This window comes from Mesoplodon densirostris, chromosome 11, assembly GCF_025265405.1.
Source record: "Mesoplodon densirostris isolate mMesDen1 chromosome 11, mMesDen1 primary haplotype, whole genome shotgun sequence".
NCBI lineage: Eukaryota > Metazoa > Chordata > Mammalia > Artiodactyla > Ziphiidae > Mesoplodon > Mesoplodon densirostris.
Window position 1 is genome coordinate 74,638,476 of NC_082671.1, and position 21,679 is coordinate 74,660,154.

A 21,679-nucleotide genomic window follows, 5' to 3' on the forward strand; every position below is an offset into this window, starting at 1 on the left:
CTAAAGTATTATTAGGTCTTTAGTCATAGAGACCTAGAATTGGTTTGACAAACTTAGAGGAGGGTTATAACAGGTTTATAATGTCCTGAAATCAGAGAATCTGAGAATCTCAGAATTGGAAAGGGTGTTAATCTAATCCAGCCGATGCAATGGAAGATTAATGGTAAACTCGGGTTCTGTGGACAGACAGCCGGAGTCTGCATCTTGTCTCTGCCACTTATTAGCCTCTTGGAAAGTTACATACCAACTTTGGGCCTCAGTTTCTTCATCTGTAAATTGGGGCAAAGCAATTACTTCATACGGTGTTTTTGAGAATTAAATGCCTTAGAATAGCACTTGGCATACCTTTAGTAAAAATTAGTTTAAAGCCAGTTATACTAAAGTTTGTAATGAGCAGAGGGAAGGATTTGGTCCTCTTCTTCCTACATGTCTTGCCCAGCCTCATCACTTAGTGCAAGTAGTTAAAGCCGGTTTCAGACATAGACAGGTTGCTCTTTTTCCCCCCAGCTTTACTGAGGTATGATTGACAGATAAAAAGTGTATCAGTGTAAGGGGAGGTTTTGATATATGTATACATTGTGATTACCACAGTGAAGCTAGTTAACACATCCATCACCTCATATAGTTACCTTTTTATGTGTGAGAACACAACATCTGCTCTCTTAGCAACTTTCTAGTATGTAGTACGGTGTTGGTAACCATAGTCCGCATGCTGTCCACTAGCTCTCCAGAACTTATGCATCCTGCAGTACTAAAAATTTCTACCCTTTCACCAACATCTCCGCATTTCCCCCACCTCCTAGACCCTGGTAACCACCATTCTACTCTCTGCTTCTAAGAATTCAACTTTTTTAGATTCCACAAATATGTGAGATCGTGCATTATTTTTCTTTCTGTGTCTGGCTTATTATACTTAGCATAATGTCCTCCAGGTTCATCTTTGTTGTCATAAATGACAAGATTTCCTTTTTTAAGGCTGAATAATATTCCATTATAATATTTAATTGCAATATTGTATATACGCCACATTGGACTCTACAAGCCTCTGGGCTTGGCTTCGCTTTGTGATAGTATCTACACGAAGTTCTAAGAAGTTAACTTCCCTTGGGGTGAGGGAAAGAAATTTCTGAGTTTGGGGAGTTTTACCTATTTCTTATGGAATGTCTGGTCTTTATACTTGCAGCATGAACTGTCACCACTATGTCAGATATTTCTGGCATGCCTACAGAAGATCAGCACTGTGCTGGATACTGCTTTATATCATAAACTCATTTAAACTCACAACTGATTCTTACAAGCGACCGAGTTTCAGAGACATTAGATACCTGACTGAGGTACCAAGTACATGGATTTTCTCTCACAGAATGGGCTGTCTAGCTGGGGTGGCCGAGCACACGAGAACAGAGTCACAGGCATTTGGAGAAGGAGAACAGTTCCCTATAGGCTGGGGCGGTCAGAGAGGATTCCAGCTCTAGCTTCAAAGGTGAGACCCTGCTATTAATCATTTGATTAGACAAAGCCTTGAAGGAAGGAAGTCACTGGGGGCCAAGCATTCCGATTGTCCAGCAGATCTGTCCTGCTGGACACATGACCAGCACATGACCAGCGGGCCTCCCCATGGGCCTTTCCCAAGACCAGCTGGGACATAATGTCCCCCACGTGCTGTCCCCTGCAGCCAGCCTGAGAGCATGTCTCCATGGTATAAACTATAGCTACAGGCAAAGCAGATGCTTTCTCATGGTCCTGATAAGAGATAAGATCCCTAAAGATTAGAACATCCAATTCTGGAAACTTCCACCTTTGTACCACAGCCCAGCACCTCAGCCCCATCGAATCTCCATGTTTGGGTTTGCAATAAGCTCCCTCAACATTCTAACACCCTTCCCCCGCCCCCAAACACACCTGTGGGTCACTGCACACTCAAGAGATGCCTGAGAGAAGGACCGGAGGCTCTGGAATTAGCATATGGGAGAGGGTCTGCCTGCCTTTCATCTGGTGAGAAGTTTTGGGGGGAGGGGGTGGGAACTCTGAGAGAGAAGAGAGGTCAGACAGAGCAGCTCAAATTCTCACGTTTTCCCCGTTCCTTTAGTCCTGCTCTAAGGGAGTCCTTGCTTTCCCGGGCTGACTCTCTGGGGTAGACTCTAATCCTCTAGAACAAAGCGCCCAGGGACCAGTGCCAAAACCCCTGCAGGCTCCCCTCTCTGGCCCCTCCCCCTTCCCTCCTACAAAGATATTTTTCCATACACCCTTTGCAAGTCAAGAGCTACACTGCTGGATGACAAATCCACAAACCCAAGTTAACCTCCTTTTGTTCCTAGGGGAACTAGATACAAATGGGGTGGGGGGAGCCCCCAAAGTGGGTGGGAATGATGAATCAGCCTGCTGCTCCACTGCTCTGTAATCTCCCTGTAGGCAAAAACTCTAATTTCGCTCTAGTTCGCCACTTTCTAACTATACAATCTTGAGGGTTGTTTAACCTTTCCAAATCTCACCTGTAAAATAAAGGATCACGTGTATCTATTTCACAGGGTTGTTGTGAGAAATTGATCCCCGCCTCATTATAACAATTATCTTTGCATCCTCAGCTCAAAAAAGCACAGTGCGAAGCATGGGGAGGAGGGAGAGAAGAAAGGACATGGTGGGGGGAGGGAGGGTGACTGAATGGCCTACTCCTACTCATATGTCTCACACCTTCTTGGATTAGCAGACTGGTACCTGGAGACCAGCAGAACCCAGTGGCCTCTCTGGATAGAAGGGCAATGACCAGTTCTATAGGTTATCTAATATTGGGCTGGTAGCAGGGCAGAGTTAATAAAACGTACTAGATAGTGGTTGATGATCAAAGTAAGATGGCAGGGAGATTTTGGGAGTCACTGTAAAGAGCACACAGGATTGGGAAGGAACCCTGACACCTCAGCTTGGGAACCAGATCTAGCTTTAATTAAACGTGTGATTCTGGACAACTCATTTCCCTTTGAGCCTCTGTCACAAGTAAAACAAGGGATTTTATTTTCTAATGCCCAGCAGTCTGATCCATGGACCTGGGTGAAAGATGGTGAATGGACAACAAAAGACCAGCATCTTGGGAGTGGGTGTGTGTGCTCTGAAGTGGATGGGGGAGCAAATGTTATTTGGCCTCTAAACACTGCTCAGAGGCTGTTCCCAGTGAGGGGGGAATGGGACATTCTGCCCACAGCAAGGGCCTCTGGTCACCCTGGCATCCAGGCCTTGAAGGAAGGAGAGGAGCTAGGCAAACTTAGGAACCACTGCCCCCAGCCTCTTCCCCTCCCAGCTCTCTGCTGACCATAGTGCATCTCACAATGTGAAGGATTATTCCAGAGCAGGCAGGGAATGCATCTCCTGAACCTCTGCTTTTGTCTAATCTGCTTTTGCATTTGCTTGCCGGCTGCCAGGGGTTGCACAGTGGGTTTTTTGGGTTGTTATTGCCCTTGTTGGTCCCCTCTCCACCCACTCTTCTCTCCCCATGGCCATCTGAAGACATAAGCTGGTCCCATGACCAAGCTTGGGCAGCCAAGGGCAGCTGGCCAGGGCTGACTCTGGACATTACATAACCAGAATGCTGTGGATGTTTCCAAAATTGAATCCAAAGCAACAGGTTCCACAAACTTGGTACATCTAACCTCAGGCCTCAGGATGCAGGAATTATGAGGCCTGGAGGTCTGCCTCTGAGATGGTTGGTTACCACCCATGGGCTGTGTCACTCCCCCTCTCAATTCTACCCATAAATTGTCTCCTCTGGGGAGTTTCAGGCCAGTGTGTCTCACACTCATTCCCTCATTAGATGGACAAGCATTCACCAAGTCCCTGTTGCCTTCCGGTCCCACCCTAATTGCTGGGAATGCAAATATGAGCACTGAGTACAAGGGCTCGCAGTCCACTGGGACCTGGGCACACCCCACCTCGAACTCCTGATTAGTCATGCACATGTGTCTTCTCTCCCGCCTGACTATAGTTCCTAAACATAGGAACCGCATCTTCCTCGTGGCCTCCACAGCTCCTGGCACAGAGTGCTGCATGTAGGGAGGTGCTTACAAAGGTGGAGTGATGGGCCAGCTGCCAGGTTGTTCAGCCCAGTCCTCTGTGCTGAGGCACCCCAACCAGCTCCTGCTTAGAAGTAACACAGCCCGTGTCCCAGGGCACTTAGAATCCTGAAATGCCTGAGCCAGGAGGGCTCGTAGGGGTACCCAGCCCAACCTCCCACTGTGGACATATGGCAAAACTGAGCCCAGGAAAAGGGACAGTTCTAAGGCAAGTGAGCCAGGTGAAGGGATGGAGCTGAGACTAGGGGGCAGGCTCCCTAGGGTTTGAATCTGATGTGCTTTTTCTTAGGGCGTCCATCCTGAATGTGCTTCATAATGTTAACGTGCTCACACATATGCTCAGTTATATGAACATGCTCAGTAAACGATGCCAACTACTGGGATGCAAGAAGACAATTAAAGCCGGGAAAATAGGGAGAGAGGGTGAAGTTCCCACTTTGGCTTGAGGTTCCTGTGATCAGCACAAGTTTAATGTAAAGTTTTGAGGGGTTAAACCTAAGTTGTAACCTCAGTGACTGCATAAAACCAGTAGACATTGTTGAATCCTAAAATGTCAGACCTCGGAAGAGCCTGTAGAGATGATCTAGGCAACATCCCTCCCCCCATTTTACAGATGGGAAGACTGAGGTCCAGAGAGGGGCAGTGACTTGGCCAGTGTCTCATAGTTACTAGGTAACAGGGCTGTCTGCTGTCTGGTTCCGGAGTGCAGCTTCTTCACAGCTGCCTCTGAGGGACTCTACCGGCCCTGGCTCTGGGATGAAGCAGCCAGCGCCACCACCACCACCACCTGTCCCTTTCTCCTGCCTCATCTATGCCCTCTCCAGCCAGGTGGAGGGGCTAGGGCTGGGGCTCAGACACTGAGCAAACGCACACCCTAAGTCCAACCCCACTTGCCTCCACTGGCCAAGACTCTGACAAAAAACCCCAAACCCTCCTGAATCCTGGGATCAGGCTGCCGTCACTCACCTTCATCTGCTTGATGGTGTAGACCAGTGTGCCAAAGGGCCCCTCCTTCACCAGCTTTTTCCCCACCACCTTGGCCCGGATCACTGTAGAAGAAGGCAAGAGAGAGACAGGGAAGTTAGGGAGGCCTGAACCACTTTAGGGACCACATCTCAGGGTGGGCATCCAGCTCCCAGTACGTCTGGAATTGTTTTCTTTGTAACTCTGAAGCAACTAGAGTAGATGATTGTGTTTATAAGAGCAAGAATTCAGGTAAGAGACACTGGGATGGGGGTGGGCAGGGAGGAGTGGAAGAGAAAGGGAAGACAGACATCTTTGGAGTTAATTTCCCTAAACGCTCATAGTTGCAGTCTGGAAATTTCTAAGGCTGTACTCACCCCTGGAGGAGTGACTCTGTGGTTTCACCATAATCCAAAATCTACTTCTCCTGTCAGAGCCTCCTGCCCTCACGCCATTGCACCTCTGACAATCCCATGGTCTCCCAGACCTAATCTCTTTCTACCAGGACCGCTTTCTGAGATCTACCTCATTTGGGACTCTTCCTTTGCATGCATGCTAATACACCCATAGGGTTGTGATGTACCCAAGTTTGACCTCCATGCCCCAGTTGGCACTCTGATGGGGTCCTTGGTCCCCAGCACTTAGATGGCAAGGGATGCAGTAGAGAGCAGCTCAATAAGGATGTGGTAGAGGAAGAAGCAGTTGGGAGCAGAGGCTTAGGAGCCAATCAAACTCTTCCAATCCCAGCCCTGTTCTTTATGGCTGCTAGGACTGTGGGCAAGTAACTTTGTTTCTGGCCTCCAATTTCCTCTTCTACAGAACAGGATAATAATGTTACCAGTTACCTGAATTGAAGGGATTGGGCAAGATAATGCGTGTGAAAAACTCTCAGCACTAGGTCTTGGACAGAGTGTATATATATATATATATATATATATATATATATAATTTTTTTGAAAAGAAAATAATATATTTGCAAATCACTTAAAAGCCTATTATTGTTATTATTACTAATATTCTTGTGAGAGAGCCTGTAGATTTATGGCATCCCAGAGAGGAGCTGGCAGAACTTTTGAGTTACACAGGCTCAGGGGAACAATTCAGAGAATTCAAAGTGAATGTTGTACCCTGAAGGGGTGGAACAAAGAGGCCCTGAGGAAGAGCATGGCATGTGAGTTGAAAGAACATGGGTTCTGTGGTCCTCCAAGCTGCACGTGTGTGTTCAGATCCTGGCTCCACAGGACTGGAATCTGTTTCCCATCTCCAAGGTTCCTTCCAAATGAGAGTCTAATGTCAACACAAAGCAAACGCATCTGGTCAGTTGCCAGCAGCCAGCACTGTTTCCTTCAGTCTTCCCTTCTGACTGACAGCTGTACCACTCATGTCTTGGTCATGACCTGCCATATAACCATTAAGCAGCACTTTCTGGAATTCCCTAGCAGGCAGAGCACTGCTAGTGTTGGAGGGTCTCCTGCAGAGCTGGTGGGTGGCTGTGGCACTCACCCTGAGGACAAGGACACTGGCAGCAGAAGTTCTGGGAAGTACTAATTGGTGTGAGCACTCCCAGAGTCCACATTCCAGAGTGTATATTAATGTTATTAATATCATCATTATTATCATCATCATTGATAAAAACGGGACGGGCTGACCCATGGAAGGATTGTTACTGGAAAAAATAGCTCCCATTTATCGCACACCTACTATATGCAAGAGTACATTTTACTTATTTACTCCTCACAACTGCCTTACAAGGTCAGCATGAGCATCCACATTACACAGATGAGGAAACTGACAGAGAAGTGAAACCATTTCCTCATTTTGAGCCTCAATTTTCTTATCTGTAAAGAGGATGTACTACCTATGTCAGGGAATTGGAATGAGGATTAAGCAAAAAACCTTATGAAATTTCTTACTAAAACATCTGGTAGAAGGGAGTTGCTCAGTAAATATTAGTCGACTATGTATACAAAAATAATTAGACAGACCCAGTGTGACAAAGGCTGGAAGAAAGGCATTTACTACATGCAGTAAGAACACAGAGAAGAGAGGGATTGACTTGGAGATTATAAGAGGCTTCTTTTTCTATTGTATGTGAAGAAGCTGTCTTCAAATATTTGTCAGACCAGCAAATGGACAGATCTTGAAGACAGAACTCAGAAACTGCAAAGAAATTGTGTTCATTGGCTCAGCCAAAGAACAAGTCATCTAATAACAAGAACTAGCAACAAAGTCAGCGGGATTGAGGTGGTGCTGTCATGGGGGCAGAGAGTGTTTCCATCAAAGGGGGCTGGTTGCTGTCATGCTAGGACCTTGACCAGAATAGAATGGATTTTGCATTTATAGCAGCAATGTTTGAATCACAAATTGAACTCTTCCAGCTCTAGGATCTTATCACTCTTTCTTACCTCACGTTGCACTTAGCCCAAAGAAGAGCAGGTGCTCAATAAATGTTTGTTAAACAGATTACCCTTTTTACACACACACACACACACACACACACACACACACACACACTACCTCTGCCTATTCTGGTAGCTCCATTATCCTTCCCCATTTTGGTTGTCCCACCACGTTTCTCAATTCCTTGTCTCTAATCTCTTAAAAATTTCCTTACTAGGAACCAACTCCCCTACCCCAGCTGAATCCTATCCTATTTCTTCCCAGATGAGCTTGGAGCCTATTCTCCCAGTCAGACGTGAAGTCAGGATCCAGATGAATCAATGGCCCCTCCAAACCTTACTTGCCAGGGATGGCAAAACACGGAGCCCAGTGGCAAAGTTAGCAATTCAGCAGAGGCAGCTCAATTTGGGAAGAGGCAAGTGGCTGTTTCCAAGTCTGCTGTAAAAACGAGAGCTTGGCAAGATCCCAGGCCAAGTTCCCTAAAGATTCTGCCCCCACCTCTGTGTCTGACTTTGAAACAGCATCCTTGGCAGGGAGCCATCCTCCCAGAGGCCCCAGGGACTATTTCCTCTACATTAACTCCCACAGGCAGGTTGTAACAGCTTAACTGTTGGGCAGAAGGCATGTCTGCCAGGACTTTCCTATTGATTCTTCCTGAATTGATTTGGCTCCATCTTCTGCTTCTTCATTAATACAGAAGGTAAAAGAACGAGTGAGTCTTTGCCTTGGGAGGAAAAAAAGCAAAAGGGATTCCTTTAAATAGCACCGTCTACCCTTTCCTGGCTCAAAAATGGCTTGACTTCATTTAGACATAACGTATCATAAGCAGACCTGTCCTATAAAGCTGGGTACTTCTGGAAGCTTCTGCATGCACAGTGAGTCAATTCCTTCCTTACCCTGAAATGGTCTGAGCTTGGAACCTTTTCATCTGAGAATAGTTCAGGGAAAAGAGAGTAAGTTTTTGTAATCAGGAAGCCACATGTGAGTTTGAGTTCCACCATAACCATGCAGCCTCAGGCAAACCCCTGTGTCCTCAGAGCTCCTTCCTCCTAAATATCTCTGATTGTCTTGGCCCAGTGCCCATCACATGGCTCATAAGTGATATACTTATTACTAGTAGAGCAGCAACATGACATAGCATTGAAGAGCCAGGTCTCTGGAGCCTGACTGCCTGGGTTTGAATCCCAGCGCTGGTGCCTTGTGACCTTAGGAAAGTTACTGAGCCTCTCTGTGCCTTTGTTTCCTAATCTATGACAGTATCTCATAAAGTTGCTATGAGGGTTAAGTAGCACAAACAGTGAGGACAGTGTGTGGCCCATCCCAAACCCTATGTGTTTGCTGTTACTGTTATTAGCATCACCACCACTACCATGACTTCTGTTATGTGTCCATCCTGAGTATCTTTAGGCTTCTAACATGCACTATAAGCTAAAACTTGGGGGTTCTGCTTAGGATGAGGAGAAAGGTAAGCTGATCAAAATACTCTGGTCTTGTAAAATTTCAGGGAGAGGTGGGGGAGCACACATTAACTTGTCAGAACAAATTTACAAGGTGTTATTTAGGCCTGGAGCACCCACTCCATCATAGGTACCTGTCCCATCTCATCATCCATAAGTAGCCCAAGAATGACCTGCCAGTACCAAACAAGATCCCATGGTCATGGTCCAGAAAGCAGAGATGACCCAGTGCAGAGGCCACACCAGTGTTTTCCGTACAAAAACAAAACTGCATTAAACTGAACTAAAATTAAATAACATTCTGCTCTCCCACATAGATTCGCAAAGTCCTTCCAAAGTAAAATCGCTGGCCAACCCCAAATCCGCCTATTTGGTCTGTGAATTAATATGTCTTTATTTGCTTCAGTTTTTCCTCTGCAATTCAAATGTGTGCTATTTTGTACTTTCCTGTTTGGCAGTCAGGGTGCCCCAAGGCGTTTGCTGGCCCAGGGACCAGAGTGAACAGGGGAGGTGCAGGGAGGTCACGGTTCAGCAACAACAGAAAACGGTTCCAAACTTGGAGCTGGCAGCACGTCTGGCCGTTCCCACCATCTTGATGTGGCTGGAAGCCCACTTTACAGACGGGCTTAGCTGGACACCGGTTTTCTTTATTCTCCTCCATGCTGCGGAGCGGCGCCCACGCTGTCTCCCTAGTGTCCTCCAGCAGGTAAACCTACGTGGGCGTGAACTGGGTTGGCGCCTGGGAAAATGGGTCGGGTACTGCTGGAGGTGACGACAAGACATAGAAGTCCCATTTCCCACCTCATACAGTCTAGCGGGAAGGCAAAGTTTAAAAGTTCATGGCTAGCACCAGTCAGAGAAGTGGCGGTGAGGTGTAGCCTGAATCTCAGTCTTGGAGCCTTTTATGCTCCTGGGCTTCTGAGTGTGGAGGTCAAAAGAAATATTTTAATTTAAAAGCATGTAAGAAGAAACTGACTAGGCTGTGTATACTTATATTATTGGCACATAGATATATAAATGTATGTGGGGCCCTCTTAAATACATCATACACCTTAGGATCCAGGTACAAATGTATAGATCTATAGAATTATCTTTCCTTCCTTTCAATAATTTTTTTTATTGGGGGAGGAATAATAAGAGCTTGCAAAAACAAGGCACTTCCCTTCCAGAAATAATTGTGTGCTGCCTGCCCCCACCCATCCATGGTAATGTAGACCACAAGCAGCATCAGTTTTGAACAAAAACCAATTTTGATGCCAGGAGGATTCTGCTTCCAGTGCAGCTTACTGGTGTGTCCAGAAATTGCACATCTGCTGTTCATCGGAATATTCAAAGAGGGATAAAACACCCATGAGCTGGCCCCTGCCGCTCACCCTCTCCTTCCACCTCCCATCCAACTAGCTTCAATCAAATCCAGACCTTTCTACTCGAAACTGATTGTTGGACTTTCCTACCAGTGGGCTGAAAGGCTGAGTTTGGCTAGGTTTGGGAGCAAGGATCCCTTAACTGGATTAATGTACACCAACTGAAGACTCCAGATTCTGCCCATCTTAGCATCCTGTTGAGAGCAGTACAGATCCTCTCCATGATGTAGGAGTTGATTCAGCCATCTAGTGGGTGAGATACTACCTCTCCCCCCACCACACACACACATTGCCCCATACCTGTCTCTCAAAGGCCCTGTAGAATGATTTTGCTGGCTTAAGGTATGGTCTTTAGAAGAACAGTGAGGATAACTAAGGTACACCTGGCCAGCAGACAGAATGAATTTCTCCAAAAGCAGAAATCAGTATTACTGTCAACCCCAGAGAAGGTGCTGTTCTGACGGCAGCAGGCAGGACCTAGGTAGGCACAAAAGCCTAGACCCTGGGCTCCCCTGTCTTTCAGGCCTGGACTTAAGGAAGAGAGGGGTCTGGGAGTGTTAAAATGATGCGCACTCCCATGGAAACACTCAAGAAATCAGGAAGGAGGGATGTCTGCAATCCAGCTTGTCTAATGGTCACCTGATGTTTATTTCCCAGTTGTCATCCTCACAGGATGGCAGAGGAAAGTTCCTTTCTGAGGCCAGCGTACTCACAATAAAGGAGACCCCCCAGCCCACCTGGCTCAGCCACTAAGCAGTCCTTACTTCCTGTGCACCATGGACAGCCTGCATTTTAGCCTCTGCAAGGAGGGCAGAGCCAGGCTCTCTTGCTTCTCCAGCTGCTCACTCACTAATTCACCCTCAGCTCCTTGCCTTTCATTGCATCACATCAGTAAGTCTAGGGAAGAGGGGAGGAACTAGAACGCATTGGTAACAACTACCATGCATTGAACCCCTCCGATGTGCCAAGCAATGTGTACACATTATCTCACTCTGTCCTCATGGCAACCCTATGAGGTGGCTGTTACTGTCCCCACTTTCCGCCTGTGGAACAGAAGATCAGATACCCTGAGGGCAGTTTTGCATCCCAGAGGGAAAAAGAAAATTGGTGCCGCCCAAGAAAGCAAACTGCCTCAAAACCTTTCCATGAGATTTGTACTGATTGCAAGAGTTCATAATCTTTCTGCACCTCCCCACCCCCACGGTCAGCGCTACTAAGCATCAGAGAGGAGGACTGTCCCTAGGAGGGAGGGCCGCCTTATAATCCCCCACTGATCCCCACATCTCCTTGACTACCCGCTTTCCTTTCCAGTCACTCACACACGTCCTCTGATTAGTAGTAAGAATCCACAAGTAATCACTGTCAGCAGTATAACAGAGTATCATCTGTTTAGCGTCCTGTGCTCCCCAGCAAGGTTTTTGTGGAAGGAACAAAACTTAGAAACCACAAAACCTGATGATCCATGAGGTTTCTCACAGCACTATGAGTCTGAGGTTAATCAGAATGATTAATTAGATGAGACAGTGCACATGTGAAAAGGCACTTTGTAACCCTGAAGCTAAACAGATAATACACCACCGTGTTGCTGATGGTGAGTACTTGTAGATCCTCAAATGCACTACTCAGAGGAAGACAACCAGGGACCCAAAAGATTATTGCGATTCAGCATTGCCTCATTAGCTGGGATCTTTAGTATCCACCTCCAGGGGCCTTTGCGAGCTCCTCCTCAGTTATCTGCCGCCTCTCTGGGCACTTTGATGGCACTTTGATGATGTCCATGTTTGAGGAAAGGGCATTAGGAATTAAGGGTGGGGGGCAGAGGCCTGAGGGGCCTGCCCTAACTGAATCTTTCTGGTTGCCAGCCCATTTGTTATCACCACCCCAAACCCCAAAAGCCCCTCTAGAAAAACTCAGAAGCTCAAAGGTCAGATCAAGAAAACCCCTATGGAAGTGGCCATGATACACTGAAATGGCCATGCATGCAGCACATGGGACCTGGATGAAGTCACTGCCTTGTCAGTATGTGACCTTTGGCAAGTCACTTCCCATCCCAGCCTATAAATGGGTGTGATGATTACCAAGCTCAAAAGGTTCTTATGATGACCTAATGCCCCTCCTCCACTCTACCAAAGCAGCTCTCGTCAAGGTCACCCATGACCTCCATGGTGCTCAGTCCAGTCAGCAGTGGGTTCTTTGTCCTCCTCTTATTCATATCCAGCATGTGACGTTCATACCATCTGTACAACTGACAGCTCCCACATTTTTGCAACCTCCAACCCAGAACTCCCATGACCTTTGACTCATATATCCAACAGTCTACATTTAGTCTACATCTATACCTGGAAGTCTAATAAGAGATCTCAGATTCAACCCATGTAAAACCAAGCTCCTAATAACGGCCCTCATCCACACCTAGGCCTCCCATCGGCCCCATCTCGAGAAATGACAACTCGTTCCACACCAGCACCCCACCTCCTTCCTACTTTTTCTTCACCCCAAACAACCCATCCTCTCTGGGCCTTTGCCTTTGCAACTGCCCCTGCTGGAACACTCTTTCTTCAGTAGCCACAGGGCTCCCTCCCTTACCTGGTTTCAAATATCACTGGTCAGGGTGCCTCTCCTGATCCCCCAAATCCCTCCCCCAAGCACTCCCTATATCCACTGGCCAGCCTTACTGTGCTCAAAGCACCAGCCACCATCTGCCATATTATACAGACCTTGTTTGTTTATTGATTATCTCCCCCCACTAGAATGTAAGCCTCATGAGCGGGCAGGGTCTTTGTTCCATAACTGCTATAGCCCGAGCAACCAGAAGAGACAGGCTCCCAATATGTATTTGATGAATATGTGAAGCTAAAATTGCCACCCACGTGGAGGGCAATTTAAAGAAAATAGATAGGGGCTTCCCTGGTGGCGCAGTGGTTGAGAGTCTGCCTGCTAATGCAGGGGACACGGGTTCGAGCCCTGGTCTAGGAGGATCCCACATGCCGCGGAGCAGCTAGGCCCGTGAGCCATAACTACTGAGCCTGCGCGTCTGGAGCCTGTCCTCTGCAACAAGAGAGGCCGCGATAGTGAGAGGCCTGCGCACCGCGATGAAGAGTGGCCCCCGCTTGCCGCAACTAGAGAAAGCCCTCGCACAGAAACAAAGACCCAACACAGCCATAAATAAATAAATTAATTAATTTTTTTTTAAAAAAAGAAAGAAAATAGATAAATAAGTCCTCTGAGCAAGTTCTGGCAAATGACCATGTCTTTCTGAGCCTTATTCCATCAGAAAGGGTATAATGGCAGGTCCCAGTTCTTAGGGTCAGATAAGCATCTGTCCAATGATTGTTTATTGAGTATTGCACTAGGCTCACAGGAACCTGGAGATAAATGAGGCCCTGAAGGAACTCGGGCCAGAGTTACAAAAGACAGGAAAGGAAACAGGTGAATGGCATTCGAGTCTGGCAAACACGGCTGGTATGCCACAAAGAGGGGTGAAGCCTGTCCCAGGGAAGGGTGTCAGGGGCTCCCTGGAGATGGCAGCTGATTTGGGTCTTAGCCCATTCTGGAGAAGAGACTCAGTATGCTTTATCTGAATCCAGAGGAAGCAGAAACCTGGACCAGACTTGGTGGGGAGAGCCTAAGGAAAACAGCTGGGAGTGAGCAGAATCCCCCCTTTCCGGGAAGATGGCCCTGGAAAACTTGAGGGGTGCAGGTGGGCGGGCAGCCTGTGTGAGGAAGAATGCTCCTCAGAGAAGTCTCACCAGTAGGCTCTTCCTGCATCTTCCTCTGGTCCCCTGAGGGCACTTCTCTGTCAGTTTCAAAGGCTCTTTTTGTTGATGTTAAAGCCACAGTCAGACCCTTAGGATGCACTCCCAATCAAGATAGGGAGGGCCTCCCTGGTGGCGCAGTGGTTGAGAGTCCGCCTGCCGATGCAGGGGACACGGGTTCGTGCCCCGATCCCGGAGGATCCCACATGCCGCGGAGCGGCTGGGCCCGCGAGCCATGGCCGCGGGGCCTGTGTGTCCGGAGCCTGTGCTCCGCAGCGGGAGAGGCCACAGCAGTGAGAGGCCCGCGTACAGCAAAAAAAAAAAAAAAAAAAAAAAAAAAGATAGGGAGTCTCCGGTTCAAAGCCTCTCCTGACTAAATCTTTCCATTAAGTAAAAATATTAATTTTGGTTTTATTTAAGCAGGTTTTTTGGCAAGAAATGAACCCCTGCAGCTAAAAATAAACCCAAATACACACACACAGTCAGAAAAATCTGGAGAGCTGCAAATCATTTCAACCCAAGTTTCCATCTCAGAGAAAGCTATTAAAACCCAGAGGATATTAAAACTTCTTTCTGCACAGGGACTCTTGTTTCTCAGTCCCTGCCTGTGTGCTGGGGCCCCCCAGGCAAGACTGTCCTAGGGATGCCCTGTCCTGGGACTCCTGGCAAAGGGGAGGAGGGGCCTGGAAGCATCCTAGCTCTCCTCACCTTGTAGGCACTGGATTTCTGCTTGAGCAGGCCAGGAAACACACAAGGGCCCCCTCTGACATCTGTTGTATGTGAAATGAAGGGGCCAGAGAAGGGAGGAAAGGGAACACAGGCCCAGAAAGGTCAAGTTGCCTAGAACTTTGAAATGATTTAAAAGGGAACACAAACAAAATCTACATCTCACTCCCGCTTTCATGTTTTAAGTGGTGACCTCAATTTTAAACTTTTAAAAGACAAAATTTAAGAGTCACTACCTGGGCACACGCCTAGACTTGGGATTAATACATTTCATTTCTAACCCAACTACTTATAAAGTCAGCTACTCTCAATTTCTTCCAGTGGCCACAGCCAATTTGGGGGAAAGATAAGGATCATTTGGCCTAGGACAGGGCCAAGTCCCAGGGCTGGCTGGTTCTTGGATTCAGGTCTGACTCACCTGGGGCCGATGACCAACTTTGAAGAGATATGGTGTTTGTGTGATCTGGGTTTCTAGGAGGCCAGTAAGGCAACTGCTGCAAAGTGTCACCAAGCATGGTTAGAGTCACAGAGGCTTTTGCTCTGCAGACTATGGTCAGCAGGGGAGTGTCAATACCCCAGAGCACAGAAAGTGGGAAAGGTGGTTCTTGTCCCATAACCCCCCACATTCTCCCAAGAACAAATAGGAGCAACAATCCACACACATCCCCACCTAAGCCTCCCTGGTTTCCCAGCATCAACAGGATTATTCTGAAGAGCTCAGCGACATACATCCTGCTGTCGTGAGCTGGGACCCCACCTCAAGTCCTACCCTCCACAGCCTCCATCCCCCCCACTGCATCCCCCCACTACACTGACCTTTCCTGTGATGCCCCTCGTCTCCGTGAGGATGACTTTCTCTTTGTGCCTCTGTACACACATCTGTCTTCCTGCAAGACCCACCCAGCTGAAATGCCACCACCTCCTGGAAGCTTTCTGTCCATCCCAGGCCATACTAATTTCTTTTTTTTTTTTTTTTTTTTGTCTTTTTGCGGTATGTGGGCCTCTCACTGTTGTGGCCTCTCCCGTTGCGGAGCACAGGCTCCGGATGCGCAGGCCCAGCGGCCATGGCTCACGGGCCCAGCCGCTCCGCGGCATATGGGATCCTCCCAGACCGGGGCACGAACCCGTATCCCCTGCATCGGCAGGCGGACTCTTAACCACTGCGCCACCAGGGAGGCCCATACTAATTTCTTAATGATCAGTTCCTTGGTGCTCACTAGCCTGAGATACTAGACAATAGGGGCTGCATCTGGGACTCCAGCACCTAGTGCAGTGCCTAGAATGTGGCAGGGGTCCCCCAAGAATGTTTGTTGAATGAAGGAATGATTAAAGGAATTAATGATGCTGCAGGAGAGAATCAAAGGTAATACAATAAAGGGAGACAGGGATGGTTTCATGTTTAGGCTCTTGGAGTGGGGGTCAGGAGCCCTAGCTCCTAAGGGTCACCCAGAAAAGAAGAGGGAGGCAGGGAAAAGCATGAGAAGCTGAAATGGGACCCTGACCCCCAAATACTGAAGATTCATATCCAGAGAGGTGAGTCACGGGGTCCTATTACAGGAGACCCCAGTTAGCATGTCTCTGCGGAGGGTCAGTACCCAAACTCCACCCACAGATGAGAAACCCAAGGCTCAGCATCCTAAAGGAGGTCAGTGGTACCCACCCCTTCTCCTTCCTCCTCCTTCTCTCCCTCTCCGTCCTCTTTCTCCTTCTCCTTCTCCTCCTCCTCTATCATGAGTACTTGGAATTAATTCATTCACTCGTGCTATTCATTCAGAAGTGTTTGAGGGACTACATGCCTCAGGTCCTGTGCTGTGCCTTGGGGTTCAGCAGTCAGCAGGTAGAGGGAGTCCCTACCTCAAGGAAGCTTATTTCTATCTTGTGAGATGAGAAGCCAGGTGGTGCTAGTCAGAGAGCCACAGGGGCATGCAGCAGACACACCCTGCCAAGCTAGGCACACACTGTGTTTGGGGTGCTGACACTCCCCTCCCGACCACGCTTTGCAGAGCAAAAGCAATTCTGATTCTGCTCGGTGAACACTGTGGGGCCGTCACCTTAGGGGCCTCCTAGAAACCCAGATCACACAAACACCATCCCCCTTCAAAGATGGTGCTCACTCCCCAGGTGAGTCAGCCTTGCATCCAGCCCTGGTGGTACTGTGGACATGTCTGGGGGAGACGTCCTGCCTGAGCTGGGATCTGAGAAATCACCATAAGTTAGCCAAGAAAAAGAGAAGCAAAAGGCCTTCAGGTAGAGGAGGGACCAGAGGCAAAGGCCTGGAGGTGGGAGAGCCTAACCCGTCGTCACAGTGACAGAAAGCAGAGTGTGCAACAAGGGGCAGGGGACCGTGGAAGCCAAGAGGTAGGCAGGGATGCTTGGCTTGTGGGGGAGGGTCTTGCTCCAACGTGTGACAGTGTTATTTCTCAGGGGGGTTTCCACTCTTTGAGGGCAGTGATGAAGACTTATCACTGTCCCTACCAGCAGCCCTGAGGATAACATGTGCCCAAATGGGTGGGTGCCCAGGGCCTCAAGAAACCCTTAGAAACAAGACCAGGCCTTGTTTGCCCCACTTGGCATCAGACTCACCAGTGATCCCATTCCAGTTCACATCCTATTTATGATCTTCAAAGTTAGGATTTAATGAATCAGTCTCCCCCACACCCTCCTCTCAAGCCCATTAACCTCTTCCAGCAGTTTTCCTTGTGTGTTTTGTCTGGCTCAGCTCCAGTGTGTCCCAGAATCCAGAGTGCGTGTCAGGATCTGGAAGGTTCCACCCCACTCAGTTCAGAGGTGCCAACCTGCTCACTGTCATGCAGGCATGTGGGTGAGGGGTGCCCAGAACACCCCCCTCCGAGAGTTCCAGCCCTCCCTGGGGGCCCATGGGAAACTTTATCCCACACAAGAGGCCACCAGAATAGCATCCTGGTCTTCAACCACGGCCCCTTTGAAGCAGTGCCCAGAAAAATACCACGCCGACGAATGGTTCTCAGAACTCAGAGCTTTCAGGTCAGGTCATTTTGTGAGACCAGAACAGCTGGCAACATCTCAGGAGTCGTCTATAGCATTGATTTTACTTTTCTGCTAATTGGGATTTGTTTGCTAGGAGAGCTGAGGGCCTCCAGGATAGGTCCAGGAACACAAAGCCAAGGGACCATTAAGCCAAGGGACTTCCATTGTTTGCACACCAGACCTGCAGATGGGTCTTTGCAGACAGACAGTGAATCTGTTCCCAAAATGCATCAAGGACGGGTGGGAGACTTTGTTGTGTTTTGAACAAGCAGCAGTGTCTGCTCTCTGCTCCGTCTCTGGGGATTATACAGTACACATACCAAGAAGACCCTGGTACATTTATAACTTACCCTTTGGGTAGCTTGTAAAACAGTCAAGGCTTCTCCCTCCTCTCTTCAACTTCCCTAACTTCAGCCAGAAAGACTGTGGATACCAAATGGACGTAGCTTGGAGGGTCCCATTGAAAGCAGGTGCTTTCCCGTCGTCACAGCTCACTCGGAACCTCCCCGCCAGCTCACAACCACGGTACCCAGGTAGTGGGCACTCAGACCAAGACAGGTATGAAAAAAAACAAAGCCAGACTACAGGTTTTCAAGCTCCAAGCCAGTTATCAGGGATAGCTAGCACTGAGGGTGTGGAGGAATGGCTGGTAATAAGATCTAAGTGCCTTTTAAAGAAGGCCAATCTCCATTTTAAAGAAAATAAGTAAGTAAAGAATGCTAACTGCTGCCCTCTTTGATCAAAGTGAGTAATGGCAGAATTTTATAAAGTCAATCCTTGGTATTTTTGAACAACCTGCCCTGGCCTAACAGCATGATTGGGTGATGGTGTCAGTAGTAAAGAAGACCACCTACCCTTTGAACACCTTCTGAATACAATCCATAGCGCCTGAGCCTCTTGTTCATTCAGTAAGTAACTCTTGAGTGACTACCATGTGCCAGGCACTGTGTCAGGTGGTGGAAACATGTAGGAAACAAAACCTTACAAATGTTATATCTAATCCTTAAAACTAACTTGCAAGATACGTAGCATGATTTCCATTGGGTCAATAAAGAAAACATGACTCAGGAGAGAGAAGAAACATGTCAGAGGTTACACGGCTAGGAATTAAATCCACATACACCTGACAGCAAAGCTCACTCATCTTCCTACAACTTGACATTGCACAAACCTGAACATTCAGCCAGGAAGTTGAATGCATCAGAAATTCAGAGCAAAGGAACATTCTTAAGGCTGAATTATCAGAGAAGGACTCCTATAAACCAAGATGCTGAGAGCTTCGAGGTGGGGTTAACTTCCCAAAACAGAGAAGTCCAGTAATCAGCCTAAAGCTTCGTTGTTTGGGGGAGGGGGGCACCAGCCTGAGGACCACGGAGACGGGGGTGGGAGGGTGGAGGAGCAAGCAAACTTTTCTGGACAACTTACCGCAGCCCTGGTCTAATCCTGCTCAGCTGCAAGGCCTCGGGGGCCTTTGTACATGTCGTTCCCTCCGCCTAAGACCTTCTGCTTCCCTTTATCTAGAACTCCTATCCATCTTTTATATTTCAACTCAAAGGACACTTCCTTGGAGGAAGCTTTCCTTGACCCCTCCCCCGACATCAGACTAGAACAGGACTCCTGTTATACCTTATCATAGTCCCCATATGTTTGTGCATTCATTTGAATAACGTATCATTCCCCTCCTCCCACACACACACACACACACACACACACACTAAATTGTGCTGGGATCATGCCTTGTTTTGCTCACCATTCTATCCCCAACATCTCACACAGTGCCTGGAACATAGTAGATGCTTAGTAAATAGTTGCTGGGTGAATAGGCACTTGCATCTATTCCCGGCTCCCTGAGAGTCTCCCATTAACCTTCCTCTAACCTTCCTCTACTGTGCAGCCATTCCACCTGTGTAACTAGCTGTAACTTTCCAAAGCCAATTCCTCTGCCAGGAGCTGGCCAAGAATACATTGGTTTCGATCATGGAAAAAGAAGAAGGAGGGTGTTGCAGGCAGGGGGAACAGCATGAGCAAGGGCACAGAGGTGAAACTGAGCCTGGGGTGTCAGAGTCACATGGCTCAGGGACCATGAAGACCCTGGAGAGGCTTTAGAGAAGCCTGGAGAGAAGGCTGAAGAGAAGCAGAGGAGGCCCGTTAGCTCATTCCATCCCAAGCAAATGTCAGGTTCTCTGGGTGACAGGAGCTTGAATGCGGGCCTTCTCAGGACCGCCCACAAACTGGGTCTATAGACAATGATGTTGCTTCTCTGTGCCCAGGTCCTTAGCCCCCTGACCACCCCCGCCCCCCAGTCCTGTCTTGATACCCTTACACTTGCCGTACGCAGGCTTATGGGTGTCCTGGAGAAGGGACTTCTTAACCCTGCCCACTGACTCTTCCCAGCTGGGCAAGAGATGTTAACTCTTCAAGCCTTGGCTTCCTCATTCTGAAGAAAGGTGAATAGCATAGTTGTGAGGGTGGAAAGTAATAAAAACAGAAGCCACCTGGCAAAGGTTTTCCAGAATAAACCCAAATCCCTCTCTTCCTACCCTCCCCCCCCCCATCACTTCCCAACATGCAGGCTCATTCCCTCCCAGCAGAGTTGCCTATGGCAAATGGTACCAATGAGTGTTAGGAACATGGATAACTCCACAGGCACTTTCCAGATCTTGTGCAGGTCCCTATCCAGCAGCCGGAATGGCACCCTGCACCGGACCAGACCCAGTCGTGTTTTCTGGTTCTGTGGACCACCCAGAGTGCACCTCTCCTGACAGATCATCTGTCTGGCTGCATTCTCTGAAGGAGGGCTGGCCCGATAAACAGTGCATGTGCTAGGTCACAGCTAGCACTGTTGCTGGATGCTGGGTGGCCACGGAGCACCCCCGGTACAGGTGACCTCCCACCACCTCTATTGCACATCTGGCAGCGCTTTGCAGTCACGACATGACGCCCAGAGCTGCTTACCCTGTCTGTCCGTGGGCGGCTCATACTAAAAGGTTGGCTGAGATAGTCTCTAAAGCACATCTCCAACCAATGCCCATAGATGTTGCTGGCTAGAATGTCACAGAGCAAATAGGGACACGTTTTCCTTGATATGCCAGCGCTTTTGGGGAATAAGTAATGGGAGTATCAGAGATGAAGACGTTTGGCCAGACACTGCCATAAAAAGCAGAAGAATGGTCAGCTTTCCCTCTTGGTAAGAATACTGCTGTCATCCCTTATAACACTAATTATAGTACCATCATTACTTACAATAGGTGCCATCATCCATCAAGCACTTACTGTACACATTCCGTGCTCAATGCTTGGATTATCCCATTTGAGCTTCATTAAGACCCTGTAAAGTAAGTGCTGTCATTAGCCCCATCTTGTAGAAACTGAGGCTTGTAGTGACTTCCTACTTTCCCAAGTAGGAAGCGGTGGACCCAGCATGCCAGCCCAGGCAGCCTGACTCTGGAGCCGCTGCTTTCCACCACTGGGTCATACCTCCCTTCCAAAAGCACATGTGTGACCACAGTGTAGGGGGACAGGCACATTTCTCAGGCCACAAATTCTAGGTTGGGTGGGACCTTCACAGTCACTCAATGGAACCTCCTTCGAATTTCTTCTACAGTCCTATCATCCCAGGGTTAGTCTGGCAACTATGCAACATCTCTGACCTAGGTCAGCCTGTTCCATGTTGAGCCATTTCTTGACTGTTCTAAAATTCTTCTTTGTGCTGCCTCCCTGTGGCTTCCTCCAACTAGCTAACACCTTAGGCTTACAAAAAACAAGATATCTGAAGGACGTGGTCATGTGCCCTACATCGTCTCCAAGATAAGGATTTTCATAGATTTTGATGGCCTTTCTCCACATGATTCCAAGTCTCCTTCTCTGTCTCACGTAGGGCCTTTAGCTCCCTACTTGTGTTGGTGGAGGGTGGATGCAGATTTCCCAAGGGCTGCTGATCAGTGTAC

The 21,679-nt window shown here is 48.3% G+C and overlaps 2 protein-coding genes across 2 annotated transcripts in view; one reads left to right on the forward strand and one right to left on the reverse strand.

Moving 5' to 3' along the window:
• Positions 1 to 21,679, forward strand: part of SYN3 (synapsin III) — a 454,719-nt gene that overhangs the window by 171,154 nt on the left and 261,886 nt on the right. The gene's annotated exons all lie outside the window — the stretch shown is intronic.
• TIMP3 (TIMP metallopeptidase inhibitor 3) overlaps positions 1 to 21,679 on the reverse strand; it is a 58,114-nt gene that overhangs the window by 7,624 nt on the left and 28,811 nt on the right. The window contains exon 2 of the mRNA XM_060112519.1: positions 5,028 to 5,110. Within this exon, the coding sequence (XP_059968502.1) occupies positions 5,028 to 5,110 (83 nt within the window). The remainder of the gene's footprint in view (positions 1 to 5,027; positions 5,111 to 21,679) is intronic.